Source organism: Neomonachus schauinslandi, chromosome 12 (genome assembly GCF_002201575.2).
Source record: "Neomonachus schauinslandi chromosome 12, ASM220157v2, whole genome shotgun sequence".
NCBI lineage: Eukaryota > Metazoa > Chordata > Mammalia > Carnivora > Phocidae > Neomonachus > Neomonachus schauinslandi.
In genome coordinates this window covers 91,254,057-91,275,732 of record NC_058414.1, presented here as the reverse complement: position 1 = coordinate 91,275,732, position 21,676 = coordinate 91,254,057, and the positions used below count along the sequence as shown (strand labels likewise).

At 38.4% G+C, this 21,676-nt stretch overlaps 1 protein-coding gene and 1 pseudogene across 2 annotated transcripts in view; one reads left to right on the top strand and one right to left on the bottom strand.

The window, feature by feature from the left end:
- The window catches only part of UBN2 (ubinuclein 2), a 66,109-nt gene that overhangs the window by 25,306 nt on the left and 19,127 nt on the right, over positions 1 to 21,676 (bottom strand). For both annotated transcript variants that reach the window (XM_021692886.2, XM_021692885.2), the window contains exons 3-7: positions 18,545 to 18,646; positions 14,457 to 14,594; positions 13,452 to 13,555; positions 10,299 to 10,788; positions 4,484 to 4,554 (exon numbers count right to left, since the gene is read on the bottom strand). In XM_021692886.2, coding sequence (XP_021548561.2) covers positions 4,484 to 4,554; positions 10,299 to 10,788; positions 13,452 to 13,555; positions 14,457 to 14,594; positions 18,545 to 18,646 — 905 coding nt within the window. The remainder of the gene's footprint in view (positions 1 to 4,483; positions 4,555 to 10,298; positions 10,789 to 13,451; positions 13,556 to 14,456; positions 14,595 to 18,544; positions 18,647 to 21,676) is intronic.
- LOC110582763 lies at positions 12,595 to 13,114 on the top strand (annotated as a pseudogene).

The following is a 21,676-nucleotide window of genomic DNA, read 5'->3' as shown; positions in this document are numbered from 1 at the left end:
ATGTGGAAAACTATGCTCTTAGCACTGGCAATAAAAATTCTTGGTATTAGAGAAGTCAAACACATATACAAATGGAAAAATGCTTAGAATCCGTAAGAACCAGAAGGTCAAATGCAGAGGATCATAAGGGAAACAATTACTACTGTCATGAGTTCTGTGTATAAACATTTGGTTAAGTAACATTATGTGTGGATCTTAATTAAAAGTCTAGACTCTGGGTAGGGGCCTTTCTAGGCTTACCCCGTTATTAAAGATTAGTTGCAGCTGAAAATAAAACAGAAACTCCAAGTAGTAAGAGAAGTAAGAACAGAGTGACTCAGTGACACACTTATAAAAATCAGTGGTTTCCAAAGAGGGGGGGAAACTCAAAAGCACAAAGAGCTGACTCCCTGCTCCTAAGCCAATCAGAGAAACGTTTTAACCCTAAAGGTTACGGATTGTATCAGTCTATCACAAACATAAACAAATTCCTACCTGAGAACAGTATAATTTAAGCACCCATCCCTCACACATTTAATTTTTTTTTTTCCCCTAAGAATTCCAATCTTCTAAGGTCTAAGAAGTACCTAAAACACACAATAATGAAAAGTTTGAGTTTCAGTTATTTTCACATTTCAGGGAAATAAAGTTTCCCCTAAAGCAACAAACCTTCCCCGAGCCTGCCTCCTTCTACCCACCAGGTTCTTTTCCTTCTTTAAGTGAAGTCTATCTGCAAAGCAGATATCCATGCATGAAAGTTATGATGGATGGGTCTCAAACCTCGGATAATAAATTATGAACGTGCGATCACTACAGGCTCTAAATGGATAAAAATATACTGGGACCATCTGCTGATAATGCATTAGAGGACAAACACTGGACTTTGTGAATAAGCTTGAAACCCACTATTATATCTATATCTATCTATCTATCTATATATATTTATTTATTTAAGATTTTTATTTATTTATTTGACAGAGAGATAGTGAGAGCAGGAACACAAGCAGGGGGGGTGGGAGAGGGAGAAGCAGGCTTCCCACCAAGCAGGGAGCCCGATGCGGGATCACGACCTGAGCCGAAGGCAGACTGCCCAACAACTAAGCCACCCAGGTGCCCCTATATCCCTATCTTTACAAGGGCTCTCATTTGCCTCTGAGGAAGCCTCCAAGAAACGCAACATAGGAATCCCTAGCTAAAGCAATGGTCAACTTTATAAACAGGATTCTTCTGGCTCAGGAATACTTAGTCTTACCTGCATTTTCACACAGAATTTTAGAAACAGTCATTTCCCCATAGTTGATATAGGACTTATTTTCCTATCCCATCAACTCCCTCTTTTTATATTTATTTTTTTAAAGTTAAGCTCTACACCCAATGTGGGGCTTGAACTCATGACCCCGAGATCAAGAGTCACATGCTCTACCAACTGAGCTACCCAGGCACCCTTCTCCCTCTTTTTAAAAAATAGAATATTGGTGGTGGGGGGGGGGGCGCCTGGGTGGTTCAGTCGTTAAGCGTCTGCCTTCAGCCCAGGGATCAAGCCCCGCATCGGGCTCGCCGCTCCGTGGGAAGCCTGCTTCTCCCTTTCCCATTCACCCTGCTTGTGTTCCCTCTCTTGCTGTCTCTCTCTCTGTTAAGTAAATAAAATCTTAAAAAAAAAAAAAAAACAATATAGGGGCATCTGGGTGGCTCAGTTGATTGTCTGCCTTCAGCACAGGTCATGATCTCGGGATCCTGGGCTAGAGCCCCAAGTCAGGCTCCCTGCTCAGTGGGGAGTCTGCTTCTCCCTCTCCCTTTGCCCCTCCCCCCCACTCATGCCCTGTCTCTCAAATCAATATATAAAATCTTAATAAAAACCCAGAATATATATCTCATTCAATCAGTTTGAAAACACTAGTAAAAGAAAAGCTGACTAACTCCAAGTGAATTCTGGAATCTACTTAATTTCCTGAAATCTTCCTCAAGTATTCCAAATATCTTACCAATACTGTCCACATAACAGAACCACTGAAAGCTAGAAATTGAAGAAAGACTTAGGGAGCAGTAACCCAAACACAAAATCCAAAATAGTTCTTACTTTACAGCAAGAATTCAAAAGCCTGTTGATGTGTCGATTGATAACACACGAGAGGGATGTAAATCCCTCCTGCCCCTGAACAACTTTAGAGCAACTGCTGAACACAACTCAGGCTGGACTGGGATCACAGGCAAAGAGTATGAAGACTTTGTTAGCAATGTATGCTTGAGGTAAAGGGGCAAACAGGTGAAGAGATCAAGCTGGCAAGCTGTGTATCTGCTGATCCAAGTCAAATTCAATTAAGCAAAAAGAGAAAGGTTTCCTATTCCAACAAACTCACCCCTCTTTCTGCCCAGAGTAAGGAAGCAGTGGTGAGGCAGAGCCAATACACCTGGACAATTTCATAGGAATTTACTACCCAAAATAATTACGTACCATGTGCCCTTAGAAGATCGATTCAGTCCAGAGAACCAAGGGATGTTTGTTTAGGGAAGTAGAAACAGACGCCAGGGGCATAAATAAGTGATTAAAATGGAGAACATTAAACTCTGAATACTACGGTTTTATAGAACTGGAAGCACACTGTGTGAAATAAAAAAAAAAAACAGGCTCCAACTAGAGGATTTAAGATAGACACAGGAAGGCTTAAGGGAAGTCTGGTGGGGGAGGGGATACCTAGCTGGCTCAGTTGGAGAAGCATGCAACTCATATCTCAGGGCCATGAGTCCAAGCCTCACATTGGGCATGGAGCCTACTTTTAAATAAATAAATAAATAAATAAAATTTAAAATTAAAAACATTTTTTAAAGGCGGGGAGGGGCAACTGGCCAGCTCAGTCAGTAGAGCACGTGACTCTTGATTTCAGGGTCATGAGTTCGACCCCCATGCTGGGTGTAGAGATTACTAAAAAAAAAAAAAAAAAAAAAAAGAAGAGAGAAGCCTGTTAATGGAATGCTGATATTCTGCTTATCTGAGATGTTATGTCCCAAGGAAGGTCCTTTCTTTCTCTCAGGGGAGAAAAAGTCCGTCCCTCTTACAGAAGAGTAAAATAAAAAAGCACTGTGTCAGTCATAGGAAAAGGACCTGATCCAGTAAACTCAGGGCTCTCGAGTAGAAAGAAAAAGCAGCCAGTCAGATTCCTGATTAGGGAATCTGGGACAGCTCCGATGAGTAATGGTTACACTGTTTATTGAATCTGGGGTGTAAAAGGAGCTGGTGCAGGCAGGAAGCATTCGCCTCGCTTCCAGGCAGACAGAATCAATCTGAAAATCCCTGGCTAAAATAAAGAAGAACAGGAACAAGAAATTCGTCTGTCACCATACCAGTAGAACACCAGGTTATGTGTTTCATGGGTCCATGGGGACAAAAAAGATTTTTTAAGTACTCCGGAGAAAGAGAGATTGCACTTAATTAAAATAGTTATCAAGGGGGAGGGGAAAAACAAAAAAAGAAAATAGTTATCAAAGCAAACCAGTCCATCATCCTTTGTATCTTATGAGAAACTACCTCTAATATATATTTAAAAGACAGGACTCACACACAGTATTGGAAACACTGCTTGTGGATGTGAGGGTGATCTGGCTGCGACATCTGTCACCCCATTGATCGCCAGAGTTGATTCGGCTGATCTGGCTGGCTAGGCGGGTGTCCCCTTCCTCCCTCACTGCTCCATGTGCGTCCCGCCCGAAGCTGCGCGATCGGTCGAAGAGGATGACCTTCCCCGATAGAGGAGGACCGTTCTTCGGTCAAGGGTATATGAGTAGCTGCGCTCCCCTGCTAGAACCTCCAAACAAGCTCTCAAGGAAACACTGCTTGTTTCTTTGTATATAATACTACTGAACCACCAAAAGCAGGCACACATTATTTTCATGTGAGAGGAGTAAAATCTGCTGCTTTCTCCAGGACTGCTTTTTTTCACCCAGTTCTGCTTGCAGCCAATTATACACTCCACTTCTAAAACCAATGGTCAAAATTTATAAGCTAATAGGTTTACAAGGGCAGCTTACTGGACCACAGTCTTAGAAGCTGCAGCTTCCTTAGTATCACACTCCAGATAACAGTAAAAACTGTCACTAATTTAAATACAATCTGTATCCTGTATCTCAGCCTTCAGCTTCCCCTTCCCATTTTTCCTTTTGTCTTCTCCACACTGCCTCTCCCCTACCTCACAACCAGAATTTCTTCATTAAACCATACTTTCCATTTGGCTATAAATGTTTGTATGAATTATAATTAACCTTGCTAGATACCAACGGAATTATTTTTTCCAAGTCTGAATGAAAGTAGAAGGAAAATTATACCAAATTTAATATGAATACTCAGAGCTGTTCCAGAAAGACATTTTCATATAAAATGACAAAAAAAAAAAAAACGTTTAAATCTAAAATAATATCAACCTGTAAAGTTGTAACCAACTATATGTTTAAATGAATTCTTAAAGTTTAAATAATTTTTTAGGTTTTTTAATTAAAGAAGAAAATTACTTACTCCAGAAGAATATTATTCATATCCTGTGTAAAGAACTTTTTCCTTCCTTCTTCATCAAAAAGTTTGGCAGCCTAGAGAAACATAAGATTGTCAATATGGCTTTCTTTCTTTCTTTTTTTTTTTTTTTTAAAGATTTATTTATTTGACAGAGAAAGATAGCGAGAGAAGGAACACAAGCAGGGGGAGTGGGAGAGGGAGAAGCAGGCTTCCCGCAGCGCAGGGAGCCCGATGTGGGGCTCGATCCCAGGACCCCGGGATCATGACCTGAGCCGAAGGCAGACGCTTAACAACTGAGCCACCCAGGTGCCCCTCTTTCTTTCTTTTTTAAAGATGTTATTTATTTGACGGAGAGCGCGCGCGCACACACACACAAGCAGGGGGAGAGGCAGGCAGACGGAAAGGGAGAAGCAGGCTCCCCACTGAGCAGAGAGCCCGCCATGGGGCTCATCCCAACACCCTGGGATCATGACCTGAGCTGAAGGCAGACGCTTAATGACTGAGCCACCCAGGGGTCCTGTCAATATGCTTTCAATAAACATATTGTTTCCATATCTATTTACTAAAGAATAAGCTTCTTGAGGGTGGGGCTACTGTGATTTATATTACTTTGTATCCTCCATAACCAGCTTAGCCCCTGCCTGGCATGAGTAGGCAATTACAGAGTGTTGAAACAAATTTAGCATATATACCATTGTTTCCTATTATCTCTGTATTTAATTTTTCTTAATCCTGCTAAATTAACAAAATTATACGTACGAGACTTTTTATTTTTTTATTTTTATTTTTATTTTTTTTAAAGATTTTATTTATTTATTTGAGACAGAGAGAATGAGATACAGAGAGCATGAGAGGGAGGAGGGTCAGAGGGAGAAGCAGACTCCCTGCCGAGCAGGGAGCCCGATGCGGGACTCGATCCCGGGACTCCAGGATCATGACCTGAGCCGAAGGCAGTCGCTTAACCAACTGAGCCACCCAGGCGCCCCGTACGAGACTTTTTAGTGCTTTGTGTATCTTGTGGACTTTGACTATCCATGGGTTTATTAATTATTGCTGTGATCTCCAAGATAAGCGGATATCTCACTTTCTATCGACAGTGTCTACAAAGTATCTGTCTGATATTCTATATGTTATACTCATTACCATGTTTAATCCTCATAACAGCCAATGACATTGGTATGACAGCCCCCACTATACAAACAAGGAAACTTAAATCTGTCAGAGGTTACATGACATGCTCCCAAATCACACTACTAATAAGTGGTGGATTCAGGACTCAGACCACAAGCTTTCTGACTTCAACTGCGCAACACTGCCACCCTGTACAAAGATACCTGCTTACTGCAGCCAGCCTAGGTTCCACTTAATTACTAACAACAAAAAAACGCAGGCGAGGTTATTAACAAGGGATAAGCAAAAATTCATGCAATGAGCTTAATTTCATCATTATGTTTGTCACCTCGACCAGGTGACCAGAAATCAAGTATACCAGCACACCCTACCATAAGCAAAATTTACTGGGAAAATCACAAACAATGTAGTTGCGGTCCATGAGATATAAAACATCAAGAAGACTGATCTAATCATCTGAGCAAGCCATATGCTGACTCTGTCAATCCACCAAGTTATTTGACAACTGTACATGCAATAAATAGAAGAAAATTGCTAAGATGGGCCTCAGTACTTCTCAGAAAGAATGAAAACTGGGTATGTGCAGGGGGTGGAAATATATGAAAGGCATAAGGAAAACTAAACTTCAAGAAATGAATCAAAAAAAGTCAAGAGGCTGAACAGTGGAAGAATATTACAAAGTAAGAAAAGAGCCACAAGAAGCAATTCCTTATCACACAGACATGAGCATTTAAGCCAAGGATGACTTCTTACCTCCCAAAGAAAAAATACCATCTCATATTTCAAAAGAAAACATATAGCGAAGTCATAGATACCAGTAAGTGAAATCAAACTTCTCACTGATGATTTCCTACTAAGGAGTTAGGGAGCGCCTGTATTAAACCTGGCAGGGCTATTACAGAGAGAGAGAGAGAGAGAACAGTTTTTGGTATATAAGATATGACAAAGCTTTTACAAGATGGAATACACTCATTACTAACCAATTTTATTAAGTGAAACTGAATGGCATATAACACAGCAGACAGAGTGCCGACTATGGAGCTCCACGGTCCTGCCTTTAAATGCTGACTTTGAATCATGGCTCAGCCATTTAAAAATTACGTGGCCTTGGGCAAATCACTTAACCTGCTGAACCTTAGTTTCCTCATCTATTAAATGGATGGATACTACCTACCTCACTTGACTGTTGGAGGATTAGACTACACAGTAGGTAAAGTACACTAAACCCAATCAGGGTGCTGTCTCCTGATTGGTAAATGCTATGTGAGACACAGCAGCACTGTACTAAATACAGAGTACAGGTTTCTGCTAAATAAACAAGAGCTATTATTTTTATTTTATTTTTTTAAAGATTTTATTTATTCATTTGAGAGAGAGAGACAGAGAGAGCACAAGCAGGGGAAGAGGCAGAGGGAGAGGGAGAGGAAGGCTCCCTGTTGAGCTGGGAGTCCGACATGGGGCGCGATCCCAGGACCTGGAGATTGTGAACTGAGCCAAAGGCAAAGGCTTAACCATCTGAACCACCCAGGCACCCCAAGAGCTATTATTATTAATAATACCTTGCAAATCAGGGCGCCTGGGTGGCTCAGTTGGTTAAGTGACTGCCTTCGGCTCAGGTCATGATCCTGGAGTCCCAAGATCAAGTTCCGAATCAGGCTCCCTGCTGAGCAGGGAGTTTGCTTCTCCCTCTGCCTCCCCCCTCTCATGTGCTCTCTCTCTCTCTCATTCTCTCTCTCTCAAATAAATCTTAAAAAAAAAAAAAGTATCTTGCAAAATGTGGGTCACATCACTAACACGTTTTAAAACCTAGAAGAAACTAAAGGTTTTAGGAATAGGCAACATGGGATAGCAAAAGGCACATACATACTATGGAGTCAGGTGAATCCTTGTGGCTAAATTCTGGCTCCACCACTTACTAGTTGCATGGACCTGACGAAGCTATTTAACCTACCTCAAGTTTCTTAACCATAAAAAGGAAATAATACCTGTATTTCCTACACAGAGTAGCTGAGAAGATTAAATAAAAAACCTACTTATTACCGAGACTACAGATTGTATACTTTTCAAAAAATAAGCACAGAAAATAGCAAAAGAATGAAAACAAAAGAGATGAGTAAGAGAACAGGATAAAAAAGAAACTGACAAAGATCAACTATATAATTATAACAACTGTAAAAAGATAAAATCATTTGTTAAAAGAGAAAAGACTCAGATGAGGTCAATAAAGAAATTACATGCTGTCTATAAGAAAAAGAGCTAAAGGGACGCCTGGGTGGCTCAGTCATTAAGCGTTTGCCTTCGGCTCAGGTCATGATCCCAGTGTCCTGGGATCGAGCCCCACATCGGGCTCCCTGCTCGGCGGGAAGCCTGCTTCTCCCTCTCCCACTCCCCCTGCTTGTGTTCCCTCTCTCGCTGTGTCTCTCTCTGTCAAATAAATTTAAAAAAAAAAAAAAAAGCTAAAATAAAATCAAAGAGGTTGAAGGTAAATGATGAGAAAAGCTATATGTAAAAATAAAGAGACAGGAGACAGTAAGACAAAACTGAATTCAAGGTAAAAGGCAGTAATAGCACAAAAAGTCACCTTCAAATGATAATCATCACAAAGATCAAGACTTTTATAGGTCAAACAACACATTATGGAAATAATGCAAAAACGATGGTAAACACAATTTATAACCTAAGAAATACTGGCAATGAGATATTTTAACAGACTTTGCTAAGTTCTGGACTAATGAAGTACATTAAAATAAGTAAAAATACAGGGGAACTAAAATTAAGTCACTTCAGAAGAAATGCTAAAGAATAAAAAACAGAATTGCTAAACCAAATCTGTGGGCCAGTTACCAGAAAAATTAAATAAATCTAAATATTCCTGTAATCAGATATTTAAATTTTAGGAAAAGTTATGAGAAATAAATATAAAGATGATTAGTAAATTTTAAAATGTGACTTAAGTTGGGTTACTATAATCCCAGGAGAAAGAAGCAAGGTGAATAGTCCATACATTACCACCTCATTAATTATTTTTTATAATACTATACCATTTGCAAATGCATGGATTAAGATCTAGAAAAATAAATAATTTAATAGTGGTTCTCTGCTGGGAGTGGGGAATGTCAGATTATGGGGGATCTTTCCCTACGTATGATAATACATTTTGTATTGTGCATTTCACTTTTGTAGTCAGGAAAAAAATTAGGACTAAAATATGGCGTGGGTTCAAATAAACACATTAAAGTAATCGGGCACCTAGGTGGCTCAGTTGGTTAAGTGACTGCCTTCAGCTCAAGTCATGATCCTGGAGTCCCAGGATCGAGTCCCACATCCAGCTCCCTGCTCAGCTGGGAGTCTGCTTCTCCCTCTGACCCTCCCCCCTCTCATGCTCTCTCTCTCTCAAATAAATCTTTAAAAAAATAAAATAATCAAAATAATCAGAAAGGGCATTTTAAGCTAGGTTTGGCGAGGGGGGAGGGGCAGAGGGAAAGGGAAAAGCAGACTCCCTGCTGAGCAGGGAGCCTGACCTGGGGCTGGATCCCAGGACCCTGAGATCATGACCTGAGCCAAAGGTAGATGCTTAACCACTGAGCCACCCAGGCGCCCACTGGCATGTTATTTTAAGTCAAAATACTATCTCCCTGAGATTAAATGGATAAGTGTGATGACATTTATCTGGATTTGCAGCTAGTTAAACAAAGATTATGAAGCCAAGTCAATCTAGAGAGGTATCTAATGTGACATGCTAAAGCTCAGCTCTCAAGTTTGTCCTAATAGGAACACAGTGCATGCTTACTAAATGTGATTAGCTGGAAAGGATTAGCTGGAAAAATCAATTATAAAAGAACAAGATGTCAATATAGTTTGGACCAAGTTCAGGTATACTTTTGAAATGTTACTATTTGCTCCTATCTTCCCTCTATTGTCTTTACACGACTTTTTTTACAATAAAAATTGTATTTATGAAACCTATGCTGAAAAATATTTATAAGATGAGGGGCACCTGGGTGGCTCAGTCGTTTAAGTGTCCGACTCCATTTCAGCTCAGGTCATGATCCCAAGGTACTGGGATCAAGACCCACTTCAGGCTCCGCATTCAGTGGGGAATCTGCTTGAGGATTCTCTCTCTCTTCCTCTGCCCCTCCCCCCTCATGCTCGCTTGTGTAAGCATCCTCTTACTCTTTCTAAAATAAATAAATCTTTTTTTTTAAAGTATTTTACTTTTTTTTTTTTTTAAAGATTTTATTTATTTATTTATTTGACAGAGAGAGAGAGACAGCGAGAGAGGGAACACAAGCAGGGGGAGTGGGAGAGAGAGAAGCAGGCTCCCCGCCGAGCAGGGAGCCCGATGCGGGGCTCGATCCCAGGACTCTGGGATCATGATCTGAGCCGAAGGCAGACGCTTAACGACTGAGCCACCCGGGCGCCCCTAAAATAAATAAATCTTTAAAAAATGTATAAGATGAAATAAAATAATAAAACGATCACCCATATGATGCTATAACTATAGTTATACATATTTCTACTTAAAATCAAAGGCCTATGTGTACAGCCAATGCCTAAAAGGAAATATAGAAAATTATAAGTTCTTTATATGGGTGCTGGAATTGTGGGTTATTATTTTTGTCTTACAAAAAGCATTTATTGTTAAGTTCATGTAGCAAATAAGAAACAAGGGGATTATTACACTTACTACACGGAGGTCTTCAATGCGTTTTTCAAGAAGGACAGGCAGACCCTCTGGGAGTGTAGGCACTACCTTGGGCATAACCTGAGAGGCATAGGTTGGCTGGGTGGTGTTTCCATTCTCTCCCCCTGACTCAGAGAGGGGGCTACCATCAGAAGCAGCATCCAGTAATCTGTCAAAGTCGAAATCATCTAGCATCTCTAGGGCATTTTCAGCTTCCTGAAACAGTTCATGTTCATTTGTGCCAACAAAAATGGGGAGGTCTGGATCAGCACTGTTCAGATTTAAGTCCGGGACATCATTTCCCAATGCTACAGCAGTGGAGGGGGGTTTATTCAGAGAGGAGGTCGTTAAGTTCACTGGGACTTTGGGGTTAGGCTCCTTCTTCAATGCATCCTTCTCTTTCTGAAATTTTCGTATCATGGCAGCTAGAGAAAGAGAATCTTTATAACGTTTCTTCTTTTTTTCAGACTTGTGGGAATTCAGAGCCACAACTCTGTGAAGAAAAAAGTCATCCGTTAGGCTATGTCCGATTTTAACGTTTAAAGCCTCATGTAAATAAGCAGACACAGATCATCAAAACAATCATCTGATAGGTGGGAGAGCAAATTTCTTATTAAATTATCATTTTATCACAGCATCTTCCTCATCATCTGGACTGTCACTGAGGAAAGGTCGACAGGTAAATGGCCATCAGAGTGAAGAAAATGAATGGACTAAAGTTAACAGAAAGAAACAAAACTGAATGTAGCTCAGGTTTATGAGAATATATGAAGTTAAACTTACTACTCCTTTTGGAATGTTCACATTCTTAAGCACTTCTTTAAAGTGGTCACCTAAGAAATTAACCTGGTAAAGAAATACACTTTCGCTGAAAACAGAGTTGCTTACAACCAGAGCTCACACAAGTACAACTTTAAGCTGGTACTCCAGGTGGGGTTTGTTTGTTTAAAGATTTTAGTCATTTGACAAGGAGCACAAGCAGGGGGACTGGGGCGGGGGCAGGGGGAGGAGAGGGAGAGAGAGAAGCAGGCTCCCCACCGAGCAAGGAGCCCGATGTGGGGCTTGATCCCAGGACCTTGGGATCATGACCTGAGCCAAAGGCAGATGCTTAACAACCGAGCCACCCAGGCACTCCAACTCCACGTGGTTTGTGCTACAAACTGCCAAAGAAATGCAAAATCTTTCTAGACCCTATTCTATCTGCTGCTACCTTCTGATCATTTTCACTTTCCATTCTGGGAACAGCCATGTGAGGCAATCATATATGGGTAATTTTCTATGACAATGTTCTCCCTACAGAAACCATGGGGAAAAGATGGTTTCAGTTTATCACTTTCTCTAGACACCTTTTCTACATTCTATGGCTTATATTCTTCTATGCGCACTACAGAATCAAAAAAGATGATTTGTACCTTCAAGGGAAGCCCATGTTTCATTTACTGTTATATACTCCAAACCACAACAATACCTGGTATACAACAAGTACTTAATAAATATTTGCTGCATGAATAAGCTATGAATTTGAGAAAATGACAAATTCAATAAAAGGCATTATAGACTTTGTTCCCAAAGAAGTTTACTTGTAAATAATAAAAGCATTAGTAATATATGTTTTTCCTTAATTACTTAATAACTCCAGGGTCACTAAAATCTCATGCTTACAGGATGATAAATACCTCCCTATATCCTTTTGAATACTGATAACCCAAAAAATTTAGATGCACCTCCCCTGGTAAGGAGGGGAAGAAAATCAAGCCTCTCATAGTTTCTGTCCCTTAGTTCTCCAAAAAAAGTCACGGAGAAGCAAGAACAACTGGTAATTTTATGAATGCATGGTACAAACATTTTATTCTTATAACTTTTTTGAGAAATTCTACTTGATTTTTAGAGACAATATCATTACCTAAAGTTACAGGTGTGAAGTTACACTGTACAAGTTACAAGTGTGAAGCAGAGCTAAATAACTGGCTTTTTAAATAGTAAAACAACTATAAATTGTTCACACAAAGACTACTGCCAATCCTCAATCCCCAGGCATCTAATTAGCTTAGTTCTAGCACAAAAAGTTTAAAACATTTGTTCAAGGTTTATACCATCTTTTCAAGCTGGTTCTTGTTGGCAAAAAGTTGTAACGAGCAAAATACTTAATGAACTAATATGTAAATCTGATCTAAAACATCATGAGTCTCTAAAATGATAAAGCCTTCTACTTATCAATCAATACGATATTAATTAATTAATTAAAATCTAAGATGACATTGAATACTGGGTGTCATGAGAGGTCAGATTGCTGTCAGACATGGCCCAGAGATATGGGCATGAACATGGCCATAGTAAACTGGAACTTCCAGATTTTACATTTTTTTTTTTTTTTTTTAAGATTTTATTTATTTATTTGACTGAGAGAGACACAGCGAAAGAAGGAACACAAGCAGGGGGAGTGGGAGAGGGAGAAGCAGGCTTCCCGCTGAGCAGAGAGCCCGATGCAGGGCTCGATCCCAGGACCCTGAGATCATGACCTGAGCTGAGGGCAGATGCCTAACGACTGAGTCACCCAGGCGCTCCGGAACTTCCAGATTATAAACAATGGAAGATAGAAGGGACACCATTAGAAACCGTCCAGGAGAAGCTGACTGCACACGGGTTAGGGATCCATGGGGCGCAATGGAGCTTGGAGATACACGGGTGCCTTTGCAAACAATGTTTCCTCTGTTGGTGCATTGTTAAAAGGATTCAAATGGGGATTTACTGCATTTGTGGTAGCTGTAGGGGCTGAATATTACCTGGAGTTCAAGAATAAAGGTAAGAAGCATGACTGAAGATAATACCTGGAAATATCTTAAAGGCTTAACTCTCTTATAAAAATAAGATTTCTTCAATGTAGCCTACTCGTCTGTGTGTTTTTCCCTTACAGAATACTAGTAAAATTTAATAAAGTATATATGTGCAAAAAAAAAAAAAACTAAGATGACAAAGCTTTCTATTTACTAATAACTTATACTTAATATATTAATATTATTAAAATATAAGTTAACAGTCATTTATAAATAGAGTATTAAATTAGACCCAGCTAAGCTGAATGAATTAATGCTAAATATATCTTTCTAAAAGGGCAGCTAGTCATGCTGTAACCTTATAATGTTTAATTTTACGTACCCCAATTGTTTGGGTACTTTTTTCCTTGGCTTCTTCTCCTTTTCCCCTTCCTCTTTCCGCTTCCGCTTCTTCATTTCAATATCATCTTCTTTTATTTTGGGAATCTGCAAATGATAGAAGAATGTATCACTTATCTGAGTATCAATGGGTTACTCTTTGATGTTATCAATCTACCATCCAGGGCAGTGTTTTCTCTCAAAGTTCAGTGTACATTAGGAGTGCTTGTTATAAATGCAGATTCTTGGGGTTTACGAACACTGCCTGGTTTTTTTTTTTTTTAAATAAATAGGATAATATCATTTTTTAAAAGATTTTATTTATTTATTTGAGAGAGAATGAGAGACAGATAGCAAGAGAGGGAAGAGGGTCAGAGGGAGAAGCAGACCCCCCCGCTGAGCAGGGAGCCCGATGTGGGACTCGATCCCGGGACTCCAGGATCATGACCCGAGCCGAAGGCAGTCGCTTAACCAACTGAGCCACCCAGGCGCCCCACTGCCTGGTTTTTAACAAACATTTTGGCGATTCTGGTACAAGTAAGTCCTTGGATCACACTTGAAGAAACACTTAACTAAGGACACTCTGTATGTTTCCTAAAACAATATATACATTCCATAGAATTAGCTTTATAAATTACATCTTAGGAAAGGTAATGGCTTTTAATCATTTCTATACCAAGTCTGAAGGCAGACGCTTAACAACTGAGCCACCCAGACGCCCCTATTTCTATACCAAGTCTTAACTTATCCTAGAAACTTACCCTTAACCCCCAAACAGTAGATTATTAGACCACATATGGAGAGAGAAGTTTTAAAAGAAAATACAATTCTACTATGATGTATCAATTTCCCCTTATCTACATAATTTTACCTTAGAGCATGTAAATAACTATAGATTCATTAAACAATGTTATTAGCATTTTACTTTTCCTTACATTCACAAGTTAATTTAAAAAGTACACCCTATTAACTGAACACTCATTACTATTGCAATGCTGGATAAACTTACTTTGGGCGGCTTGTGCTTTTGGTTGTCTGTAGTATCTTCTTCTTCAGTATCTGAAGCTTGGCGAAACTGCAGAGTGCCAGTGTTGATGTAAAAGCCTCCATATTTTGTTGTTAGAGAAGCAGGAACTAACTCGTCATACTATATTTAAAAAAAAAAGGTTTTAGACATAGCCTATTATTAATTCTATAAACATCTCAGAGAAATTCAATCACTATGTCAGCATCTTTCTTAAATCCTAACTACAAAGCTGAATGCAATGAGGATGTTTGTGGAATAAATTTAGAAAAAGTTAATACCTGGGATAAAAATGAGCCTGGATTACTCAGTATTTATAAAGAATGGAAATTCTGGAATAACAACGCAAATTCTATCTATCATCTGCTGAGAAAAATTTAAAGATCACTACTACTATTCTTAATGATAAAGGATTCTTTTTTTTTTTAAATAAATCTTTATTTATGTATTTTTTAAGTGATCTCTACACCCAACATGGGGCTCAAACTCACAACCTAGAGATTAAGAGTCACATGCTCTACCAGTTGAGCCAGCCAGGCACCCCAAGAACAAATGATTCTGATGAGAAATTGAAACAAGTTAAAACAGATAACTAAATGTCCAGGCAAAGAATAAATTTCATTTCCTGTCATATCAGTATATAATTTTACTCATAAGGAGATTATAAAGAATAACAAAGTTATTTCTTCCGTCTTAGCTCTAAGCTTCTAGGTGAAAAAAAAAATTTTTTTTAAAGATTTTATCTATATGACAGAGATAGCAAGAGCAGGAACACAAGCAGGGGGAGTGGGAGAGGGAGAAGCAGGCTTCCCGCGGAGCAGGGAGCCCGATGTAGGGCTCGATCCCAGGATCCTGGGACCATGACCTGAGCCAAAGGCAGACGCTTAACGACTGAGCCACCCGGGCACCCAAGGTGAAAATTTTTAAAACAAAAATAGCATGTGTGTTTAAAAAGGAAGCAGAAAAAAACTGCCCAGTTCAGTAAGCATACACTATAATGAGACAGGTACTTTGCTTGGAGCAAGAGGTGCAAATTATCTAAACTAGACTGACGGTCAGACCTAAAATACCACTTAAGATGATGTCCTCTAAGCTTGGATTTTAAAGTTTATCACTTCTCACCTGATGAAAATGGACAAAAAGCAAACTTTAAATGAAGGTCAATCTTCACCAAATGATGGAGTCCATAGTGGTTGAGAAAAAAGGAACTACTTATCTAACAGAGCTAGATACCTGCTACCGGAGGTCCCCAGAACTCTACTTACAGGTTCTTCATATTTTATATTTTTAAGAAAGTTAGATTTTTAAGGAGAATCCTTTGCCATGGACAAGGAATACAGAGAATGTACTAGTTACTGTAAGAATATTAAGGCTAAGTACAAAAATTTTGCTTTTAACCTGTATCCTTTTCAATTAAATGGTTGACTAGAAAAAGAAAGAATTTCCAGCTTAATCATATTGAATCAAAAAGTAATGAAGTGGGGGGGAGAAAAGGAATGAATTGTTTTCTTGTTGCTTCACTTGATGGGCTATTATAAAGACCTATGGGTAAAACCTTCAGAAAGGGTCCAGTACTATCTGTAAGCAAAGGAGTGATGTGAAGAGTAGAGAATTAAAAGTGAAATGACTTTGTAGTAATTATTTTTGGAAATGTGCAATTGTGACAAACACATCTGTACTTTTCGCTTACACTGGCTTTATAATTTACAATGCTTCTTCATATAAATTATTTCACTTGGTCCTCCTGATACCTTTGAGGCAAAAAAGACAAGTTTTATTCCCATTTTATAAGTGAAAACCAAATTTAGAGGTTAAGAACCTTGCCAGAATAATTTTTTAAGCTTATGGTAGAGGCTCTGGCTGTATTTCAAACTATCCACTACACCAAGCAGCTTCTCCGACAGGAAACAAGTTCATCACTACATTATAGGGCAACATGGGTGTATTCAACATCTGTATGCGGCAGTATTTTACTAAGCTTTCCCTATCGGAACACTCCTCAGGAGAACAAGCTCTTTATGCATATTTAATTCAGCCTTTTAAGTACAATGTGTTAAGAGGCAATGGAGCACTGAACTTGAAAACCAGAAGACCTGGATTTAGATCCTTTCAATGACTGGCAATTGTGACCCAGAGGAAATCATTTAACATCAATACTTTGGGGTTGTGTAACAATGACATCTAGTGAAATTTAAAAGAAACAACCTAAATAAAAGTGTTACTCATGCCTGGTATTATAATTTATTAATAATAAAGAAAAACATTTTCTTTTAGTCTTTACAAAATTTGGCAGTATCAGTGAGACTAAAAATAACCTTCAAAAGCATTTATTTTCAGGTATTTATAGTAATAAGTAGTACATGATTCTGACAATTAAATAGAACCAGATTATTTTCACTCTCTATCAAATAATTACAAACAGTGAAAGCTTACTGGTAATACAATCAATGAAAAGAACAGAAAATCATTTGGTTGAATTATAATTGTCTTATGTCTGAATTATCTCATAAAAAGAACCCAATAATCTATTAAAGATAATGATACAAAATTATTTGGCAAGTCAATAAACAAGATGTATTCTAATTCAATTTCCTCTTACAAAGCAGGAACCTACCTTGTCCTCTAAATGTCAGCAACTAATTCTAAAATTTCAATACAACAACTTATACCTACAAAATTTGTCCTTATTTATTAAAGCAGTAGCTTTCAAATTTTCTTCACCACCACCCAAGTGGAAAATACATTACACATCAAAACCCAGTGCATGCACACACACATATACACATTAAAAAACACATAATCTACTATGATTTGCTATGGTAGCTCCTATTCTATTCTACTTCATTTTCATTAAAAATGTTGGCCACACTCTCTAAATTGATATATAATCCAATCATGGGTTGCAAAAGTCAGTCTGAAAACACTTTATTCAAATATTTTGACTGTAGCAGAGAAAACTGGGTAATGCTACAAGATTTCCTTAGAAATCTTTAGAAACCGAGTCAAGTCTAGAATCTAGGAATTTTGACTTGTGCTTCATATCAAGGTCAAGACTCTTAAAAACATTCCATCCCTTAACCTACAAAAAGGTCTGTCAACCTTTCTGGTAAAACAAGAAGACTTCTCTACTCCAAAGGGCATTGTCAGTATTTTACTCCTATAGACCAGGCTATCTGGTATGGTAAACCAGTTTATGTCAAGACACTAAAATAACTTAGGAGTATCACAGGGTATCCACTATGCCCTGCTGGAAGTTCTACGTATCACTCTCCTACCACTGTATGCCTTGTACTCATCTATGGAAGCCAGGAAAAAAAAAAATACTGATTTGTGGGTAATACTACAATGCTTACCTTGGTGTCACTTTCTGTATATTCTAAGTAATCACTGTACAATGCAGAGGATACCGTAAGTCCAGGGTTTAGATTACTTTAGTGCACTGAGAAGAATGTAAGAACATGTACCTTTTACCTACTCCCAAACACGATATGCCCTCTTTCACTTGCTATGTGATCAATGGACTGCTACAGTCCTTAAATGCTTTCCTAAATTCCTCTTCATTTTATAAGAGAAAGAGGACTCCAGGGGAAAAGCTGCAGGGTGTGATCAAAACAGACAGGCAGTAAAGGATGGCATTCAGTCACCACCAGTGTAGTAAGGGTTGGCAGCAACAACAAACAAAGTACATTTTAAAGATGTCTGCCAGATTAACTTCCACCCAGTAGCTCCAACCTTCAAGTTCATATGGTTGTCATTTGAAAATACACCTGCCCAAGTTTGGAAATATCAATAAAAATTCAAGATATAAATACCCTTGATCAGTAAATCTCACTGCTAGAAATTTATCCTATACATATATTTGCACTAATTATCTTACATATTTACTCAAGTACACAAAGATAAATGTACACAGATGCTCAACTGTTTGTAAGCACATAAAAGTGGAAACAATTTAGATGTACATCAACAAAAGATTGGTTAGTAAAAACAAGTACTGAACTATTTTAGTAACTTTATCCTTGACTTCTATCCCAAACAAAGAATTGCTGCTATATTAAAGATACATTACTCACAGCCTCTGAGTTATCAATAAATGGATCTGTCTCATCATAGCCAAAGCCTATATCAATTAAATCTTGTAGCCGATCCTTCCGGTGTTTACGGGGTTTCCCACCCTGCAAAAAACAGATATGTTAGACTGATCTCAGTACTCATGCTGTTTCCATAAACTTAAAAAATACCTGTCAAAAGAATTCCAAGTAATTTCTTTAGATAATCCCGACCTTCAAGAGGTTGAATTTAAGTCCCCCCACACTTTGAATGTTAAATTGTATTTAGGGACTTGCTCTCAAAGAGTAGGGTATGAAAAGGAGGGGACAAAGTAACTTTATTTTTTAAGAAGATTTTATTATTTATTTGAGAGAGAGAAAGAGAGCATGAGCAGGGGGAAGGAGGAGAGAGAGAGGGAGAAGCAGACTCCCCCTGAGCAGGAAGCCCCACAAGGGGCTCGATCCCAGGACCCTGGGATCATGACCTGAGCTGAAGGCAGACGCTTAACTGACGGAGCCACCCAGGCACCCCATTCATGTCATACTTAAAGAAGCCTTTATTATAGTTATAAAGAACTCATTCTATCTGTGGTATAAATGTTACCTGTATACTAAAAGTCATATATAAGCTTGTTATAAGTAGTTTAAGTGAGCAGGACACCTACTAATATTATTGTGGCACTACTAAAACAAGTGTTTAGTTCAGTCTCTAAGACTCATTTTAGATATTCAAATATATTCACTCAAATTTAACTATACTTTCTAAGCATCTTCCTAACACCTCCTGACCCCTGATTGTTTTTTAGCACAGGAGTGGGCCATGAGGAAGAAAATGCTCAGAAAGAGTAAGGAAAACAGTAAGCGGTAAGGATTCTGCCTACCAACAGGCCACCACTGAAACAGAGTAAGTCCAGCAGGAAGCATGGGATGCAAGATGTGAATCTCTTATTCAGTTTCAATTCTCAGTGCGTATCCCTCAATGTAAAGTGATTCTAATGGTGAAAGATGGATAAGTTTTGTGCAACATGGCCCTTAAATAAAAACAAACTGTTCTATCTTATTTCCATGCAAAGAAATGATCTGTTCCACTGTTTGATGGAAAAAATGGTTATGCTGGACCTGCTGAGAGATGTCACCAACATAATTTGTAAAAGTAATTCTGACTAAATGTTATATTTGTATTACATACAGATGTTAAAAAACCTAACCCCCATAAGCTATGACTTCATTGTATGCTTTTGGGGGGACAAAACACCACTACACCATTACCACCAAGAAAGTCATTATGGTGTGAGATAAAGCAGTGGTTCCCATATTTTTAGCTTTTACAAGTTAGGTAAATTTCAAAAACAATTCTGAAGACCAATACAAGGTGACAACCCTTTTTTTATTTTGCTAAGTAAGGCCATTAAAGACATAATCTCAAAACAACAATCCTTCTCAAGAAATACTAGTTGGCAACCTTAAACATACAGACATATATGTAACATATATACATATACACACATATATACTCAGCATGTGTGTGCTTACATGCAACACACATAATAAGTTGTTCTAATTTTTTCCATTTGCCAGGTCTGCAAACTGGAACCCTTACAGCTAGGTTATAGATCTACCATTAGAATCAGAAGTCAAAAAACAAAACAAAACAAAAAAAACCCCAACAAAGCCCAAAATCAGAAGTTGGGGGACAGAAAGAGGTATTTCTAGGATAGGAGTTATTCTGTTAAGAAAAGTCACATACAAGCAATTAGGTACATGAGTGACTGTTTCACCCAAAAACCAGAGAGATAATGATGTAATGTACGGTGATTAACATAACATTAAAAACAAAACAAAACAAAACCCAGAGAGAGAGCTCTAAAAAGAATATAAAAACCCAAAGATATATGAAAACTAATATAAAAATATCTTAGTTCATGAAAAAATATAAAAACAAATGAAGAATACTAGCCCTGTCACATAGTAAATATATTTAAAGTTATAGGAGTTAGCAACATTAAAAAAAAAGCCCATATATGATAAACCCACAGCAACATCACCCTAAATGAGGAAAAATAGGGACCTTTTCCCCTACAATTAGGAACAAGACAAGGAAATCCACTCTCACCACTTTTATTCAACATAGTACTGGAAGTCCTAGCCAGAGCAATCAGACAAGAAAAAGGAATAAAAGGCATCCAAACCCGGAAGGGAGAAGTAAAACTTCCACTATTTGTAGATGATCTGATACGATATATGGAAAACCCTAAAGACTCTACCAAAATACTACTAGAACTGATAAATGAATTCAGTAAGGTCTCAGGAAATAAAATCAATTTACAGAGATCTATTGCATTTTTTTTAAGATTTATTTATTTATTTGAGAGAGAGAGAGAGAGAGAGAGAAAGGGCACAATTGGGGGGAGGGTCAGAGGGAGAGAATCTTCAAGCAGACTCCCCACTGGGCACAGCGTCTAACACGGGGCCTGATCTCATGACCCATGAGATCATAACCTGAGATGAAACCAAGAGTTGGACACTTAACTGACTGAGCCACCCAGGCGCCCCAACTCACTGCGTTTCTATACATTAAAAATGAAGTAGCAGAAAGAGAAATTAAGAAAACAATCTCATTTACAACTGCACCAAAAATAATAAAATACCAAGGAATACACTTAACCAAGGAGGTGAAAGACCTGTACTCTGAAAACTATAAAATACTGATGAAAGAAATTGAAGATGATACAAATGGAAAGATATGCCATGCTCATGGACTGGAAGAACAAATACTATCAAAATGTCTATACTACCCAAAACAACCTACAGATTTAATGTAAACCCTATCAAAACACCAACAGCATTTTTCACAGAACTAGAGCAAACAATCCTAAAATTTGTATGGAACCACAAAAGACCCCAAATAGCCAAAGCAAATTTGAAAAATAAAAACAAAGCTGGTGGTGTCATAATCCCAGATTTCAAGTTATATTACAAAGCTGTAGTAATCAAAACAGTATGGTACTGGCACAAAAACAGACACATAGATCAATGGAACAGGATAGAAAGCTCAGAAAAAAAACCCTGATTATGTGGTCAATTAATCTTCAACAAAGGAGGCAAGAGTATACAGTGGGAAACAGTCTCTTCAACGCATGGTACTGGGAAAACTGG